Source organism: Gossypium arboreum, chromosome 3 (genome assembly GCF_025698485.1).
Source record: "Gossypium arboreum isolate Shixiya-1 chromosome 3, ASM2569848v2, whole genome shotgun sequence".
Classification (NCBI taxonomy): domain Eukaryota; kingdom Viridiplantae; phylum Streptophyta; class Magnoliopsida; order Malvales; family Malvaceae; genus Gossypium; species Gossypium arboreum.
This window is the reverse complement of record NC_069072.1, coordinates 121129199-121135454: the sequence shown is the minus strand read 5'-3', so window position 1 is coordinate 121135454 and position 6256 is coordinate 121129199. Positions and strand designations below refer to the sequence as shown.

The 6256-nt window shown below is 32.7% G+C and overlaps 1 protein-coding gene across 1 annotated transcript; it reads left to right on the top strand.

Moving 5' to 3' along the window:
• The first annotated feature begins 3552 nt into the window (after nt 1–3552).
• Nucleotides 3553–5238, top strand: LOC108472778 (RING-H2 finger protein ATL11-like). Its single transcript, XM_017774334.2, has one exon. The coding sequence runs from the start codon at nt 3906–3908 to the stop codon at nt 5154–5156; it is 1251 nt and encodes a 416-aa protein (XP_017629823.1). The 5' UTR covers nt 3553–3905; the 3' UTR covers nt 5157–5238.
• Nucleotides 5239–6256: the final 1018 nt, after the last annotated feature.

Here is a 6256-nt window from a genome sequence, read left to right as displayed (position 1 = left end):
TTATCACATTACATTTCAATTGTGAACTTACCATTTCATTACCATGTAAAGGCAAAAGATGAACAAAGCTTTCTAGGTCATCAATGGTGAGGTTCGGCCAAGAAAAAGATAAAAATGAGAAAAATAAAGCTTTTGTTTCAATTTGTTTCTTTAATTTTGAATAATTTACAAAATTGCCATTAAATTTATTTTCTTTTAATTTTTCTTTAGTAATTAATAACCATTACCATCCACTATTCAAAAAGGGATTAATTTCCTATTAGTCCTCCCACATTTACTACTTAGGCCATTCAATTACCTAATGCTATATTTAGCATATTTTGTACTTTTACAATTTAATCCTTTCTCCTTAATTAACTATCTAAACGTTAAAATTTCTCATTCAAATTTTAATACAGATTTAATAACTCTATAAATATTCTAATAATAATAATTTTGAGTCGACACGACAAAAATTTGTGAACTATTGACTATTGAAAACCGGGCTGTTATAGGATGTTAGAAAACCTATTACTATTGACTAACACCGATCATTCCGCATAACGATTCAGTTTTGATGTTTCCATATCCAATCCATGGTTTGTTTTTTTCTCTTGGTCACTATATACATTTCATTCATGTTCATTGGATCAACTAGGAGTATCTACTCAAACCCAAACTGACACATAGCACAATCAAGGTGATGCCACTTAACAACTTGCATGTTAAGTAATGGCATACTACAGTGCCACACTTTACTTCCAGCATAAACCCATGCTAGAGTAATCCAAACAACCTCTTCATCTACATATGGCATCCAACGGAATTGTAAACTAAAAACTTTTTAAGACCCAAACCACATAAAATATAATTTCTAACCATAACGTAATGCATTCCAAACATTCTGTATTTACCTTGTCTTCTGAATCAAGTTCCAATTCAATCTTGTATGCGACCACTTTTTTACCTCGATTCTTATAGCCATGTGAAAAAATCCAACCACTGCAGCAACATTTTAAATATATTACACAAAGTGTATAAACAAATACAAAATTGATAATTTCAAAACATATTTAGACAATTAGATACTAACCATAACGCAAGTGGGAATAGATAAATAATAGGACTCAATGGTATTAAGAAAGACATTATAATATATGCCCAAGTCTGCAAAATATAACACAACAACTCACTTCTAATAAAAGGTTTTCATTCCTAGGCACATCGCCCGATATAAATCGTGTCAGTACAACAAATCCCTAGCTATATCCTCCTACTGCAAATAAATCCTGTAGTAAAATTAGATAATGGCAGAAAACTCGATTGCCAAATTTATCTGGCATCAATATGGTTCTAATAAGCCTCAATATTAATGCTTAGGCGACATGCTAGATGTTTATATTAGCCACAACCTCTGGTAAGACTTTAGGAAACTGCTCCAACCATGTATGTAGGATGAACAACCCTGAGATCTTGTCATTCAGAGGAACTACTCCAAGGTAATCGTTGCAAACATTAGTCAAGGGCGGTCCAGTATCCTTTGCTATGGTCAATCCATCAATGGTAATCCGAGAATGGAATAGACATCTTGGAGGTTGATAGTACACTACCCTAATGGTAGGCGAAAAGTATGCGTCTCTAGTCACCACCGTTTGGTCAACGCAACAAACAACTCTGAGGAGATTGTGCACGCCTTCAAGTTCAAGGCATACCCAAATCAGACAACGTTCATACAGTCAGAAATTAATTTATTTAGCATAATAACAAAAACCTTAACCTAAATTTTCTATAACTAAAGAACTTAAATAACAATAAACATATCATTTAATAAAACAATTATTTATGTAACATAAAAATACATTACCTTAAATTAAATTTTCTATAACTTTAAAAATTAAACATGAAAATTTATATAGCAATAAATATGGAAAATTGCTATACCGTGATGAGGATTTTTTCTCATAATATTTTCGTAAAACTAAATCTATATTATTCATGTAAATAATATTTGTAGTATTATTGTAGAAAAGAAGAGTAGATATTATTGCCGGCCTTGTGTGTGCCGATAAATGTAGTGATGTAGTTTGTTAATGCAGCTGTTTTTGCATAAAGAAGCAATAAATACTATTAACCTAGCCTGAAAAGAAAAAAAAAAAAAAAAAAAGTAGGGGCGGACATCTATCACCATCTTTTTCTTATTTTTAAGCAATAAAAAAGAAATAATCAATATCTTCATTAATTGTAGAGTCAAATATGAAATAGGATCAGTGATCCGCCAATCCATTTTACGATGAAAGACAAATAAAATTTGTGTTAGTAAACACCTGAGAAATTATATTAAATCAATAACAGATAATGATGAATAGTTAATTAATCATTATTTCTTTAGTGCCTTAAAATTTCAGCTTATTCGTTTTAGACAATAAAGAAACAATTTAATATATTAAAATGTTTCAAACTAAAATTCAGACTATCAGATAAGTTGGAATTGGAGTAAAAAAATATTAAGAAAAAGCATACAGAGATAAGTGAACGAAAGTGACTGCCTTGTTAGGCTCCAGTTTTTCTTCATCTGGAGGCTTACACTTTATTGCCTTGTGTAATCTATACCTCTTTATTTTCGTAAGGTTTTCGGTACTCAGGTTCTAGAATCGCTAAAATCATCTGTTTTAATTTTGCTTTTAATCAAATAGAAAAAATCTGATAAATTATACATCATATCGATAATTAATTATTCTGTTTTATAGTCTGAATTTTTGTAAATTCTGGAAAGAAATATAATTAATTTTAAGTTTTTATATATCATATTAGTAATTCATGATTTTTTTCTTTTAGAAAAATGAAAAGCCTTTTATATTGAATTCCATAGAGGCAATTTCTCTGTTTGTGAGGGAGTACCTAAACTTTAAAGGTTAAAAGAGATTAGTTTTTGATTTGGTAATGTATTTTTTTCATAAATTTTATTTATAAAAACTAAAAATTTTACTACATAAATGATAAGACAGTTGTTCGAATTGAAGGGGTAACTTGGTACTCACGTTATCTCTCTTAAATTATATATTCTATCCAAGTGATGCTATGAAAACAACTTAAATGAATTATCAATCCTTGTTAACAGTCAAACAAATTTTTTTTTAAGACTTAGTTGAAATGTAGTACATTAAATTTCATTTAAATTATACATTAAATCAAAATTGGTTTTCATCATCAAATTTAGGCACCCATTTTATTATTTATACAATAAAATATGTTTATTGGTGACTTCTTGATACAATCGCACAAATCAACAAAATTATCTAATTTCCTTGTTTCTAACCAACACAGAGGAACCACCCCTTTCCTTGGCTTAAATTTTCTCCGCCCCCCCCCCCCTCCTCCCTTCACAATTTTTATTCTCTCTTACACCTTTCTTAAAATTGCACCTTATAATACTCACATGTAAACCTTTTTTTAATATTCTTTTGTTTTATATAAATTTTAATGTCTTCATTTTTTTTTCTTTTTTATAAATGAAATTACTTGATAATTTTCTTTTATTTCTATCCAATATTTTAGTAACATAGTTAAAACCAAAACTCAAACCCGGCATCACACACCTCTCAAGGAATATGTAATCGTTTACTTCGAATCAGACGCGCATTCCACTGCGCGTGCACAAACAAGTTTCTTCTCCGTTTTATACCTTCAACTACCTGCCACATAATAACATACCGTATTTTTTCTTTGTTTTTGCTCTCTTTTCTTAGCCTTTGTTTGTTAGCGCTAAACTTTTTCTTTTTCTGGCTATAAACTTTGCTTTGCTTTTGAGCAACAAGAAAATCATTAAAAATCAGTCACAGCTAAATCTCACTACTGTTTCATAAAACTCATGAACAGCAGTAAAATCAACGCTCCAACTGCTGTTGTCTACATCAAATCAATACCAGATGAATCGAAAAGATCATAGCCTTTTATTTCTTCCACTTTTCAGGCTCAACCATGGCAATGGCAACGACAAATCACTTCTTTTCTTTCTCTGTTTCGCCCTCTCCTTCTCCTTGTCAACAGCGCAAAGCCAAACGCCTGCAGGTCAGCCGCCACCACCGTCCTACTCCAACTCCTTGGGACCAGCTGGAAACCAATTCAATCCATCGATGGCGATCGTCATGGTGGTTTTGGTGACGGCGTTCTTCGTCATGGGATTTTTTTCGGTTTACGTCAGGCAGTGCACCGAAAGGAGGACGCGAGGCGGGAACTGGGACGCCGCCATGAATTTTGGGCGGCGGTCAAGGAGGTCGATTCGTGGTCTGGATTCGTCGGTGATCGAGTCATTCCCGACTTTTCTTTACTCGACTGTCAAAGGACTGAAGATCGGAAAAGACACGCTTGAGTGCGCCGTTTGCTTAAACGAGTTTGAAGACGACGAAACACTGCGTATGATTCCTATGTGTAACCACGTGTTTCATCCCGATTGCATCGATGCTTGGCTCTCTTCTCATTCCACGTGCCCCGTTTGCCGTGCCAATTTGGCTCCAAAGCCCGGCGACTCGACCACCTGCGCCACCGCCCAAGTACACGATTCAGACTCCGAGACCGAAAGCAATAACACAAGCGATGAAACCGGTCATCTTGATGTGGTTAATAGGGCAAGGGACATAGAATCGCCGGAGGTGAATTTGATAAACTCAAACACGGCAAATAATCAGAACAGGCAGCAAAGGTCACTGTCGACGGGGTGGATGTTGACCCGGTTGTTTCCCCGGTCTCACTCGACGGGTCACTCGTTGGTGCAGCCGGGCGAGAATTGTGAGCGGTTTACGCTAAGGTTGCCAGAGGATGTACGGACACAATTGATGAACTCGAGTTTGAGCCGTACTAAAAGTTGCGTGGCGTTCCCCAGAGCGAGGAGTTCGAAGAGGGGTTATAGGAGTAGGAGTTTAGGGAGGAATTATTATAACTACGAGAGGTTCGACAGGCCGGATCGGTGGGGGTTCACTATGACTCCGCCGTTTTTTTCTAGGATCGGATCGGTTAAATCACCGAAACCGGCGGTTTGTGGTGGCGATGAGGGGTCGACTACTCCGCCGAAGGGTTTATATAAATCCATTAAATCGCCGTTTGATCGTTTGTTCATCGGAGGGGAGGAGAACGTAGGTGAACAATCTTCAGACAGGCTACAGTCTGAAAGTCAAGTATAATAGTTGGTGGTTCATTGGGCTTTTCTTCTTTTGTTTTGAGGTTTGAGAATTGAATTTATGTGTACATTGGGTTTTCTTTTTATTTCTTTTTATTTCTTTTTGAAAAAATTATGGTTTAAAAAATATATATTTATTTTAAGAAAATCAATTTAATGCATTTATAAATTATAAAAAATCAAATCAAATAATTTCTTAAAGAGATGTTATCGTGATTAAATGACGTCACTTCATACTTTGTTTTTTTAAGAGGATTTATATTCAATATAGTAACAGTATGTGTGATTTAATATAAAATTACGAATCCGATAATAACCTATCATTTAAAAATATATTTATTCTTTAAATTTTTTGTATAATACATGAAATTATATATTCAACTTATCAAATATTAATTCAAATAAAAAATTATTTTATAAGTATAAGGTAATCTCTAATTTATATTTTTGTTAATGTTGGTGTGACTTAAGTTAGACGGTGTAGATTTTAATTTTTCTTTCTGGGCATAGCTCAAAGGCATTTTCTTTTTCTTTTTTTTTTTCCTTTTCGACGTTGTTAAAATTTAAAAGTGTATTTGGATAATGAGTTTTAAAATTTTAACGTTAGCATTTTAAAATTTATAAATTCAAAAGATTAGGATTTGCAATCGCTTTGTTTCGATAATTGATTGATTTAGAAAAAGAAGAAAAGGATATTGGAATTTTATAAATTAAAAATAATTATAAAAGAATATTACTTTTATTAAAAATAAATAATATAAAGTGTTCAATATGGATATATTTATATTTGTCAAATTTTATAAATAGTTTTAATAAAATAAAAACTAAAAAAATTATAATTAAATAAAAATAGTTTTTGAAGTTTAAGTTATGTGCATTAAATCAAATGAGGAATTTGAACTTCATGTGTTGGCCTAACGGTCAAAGTGTTTATTGCCCCAAGTATGACTTGGGTTTGAGTTGCATTAATCGTATTATTATTAAGGTTTCATCCTCTTCTTGTAATTCACCAAACAAAATCAAATGAGGAATTTTGAAAAACTACCTATTCAGGTGTAATTTGAAAATGGCGTTTGAGTTATTAAAATTCTTCCTTGAAGTTAA

Coding starts and splice junctions, on each gene's coding strand:
- LOC108472778 (XM_017774334.2), top strand. CDS start 3,906: ATGAATCGAAAAGATCATAGCCTTTTATTTCTTCCACTTTTCAGGCTC.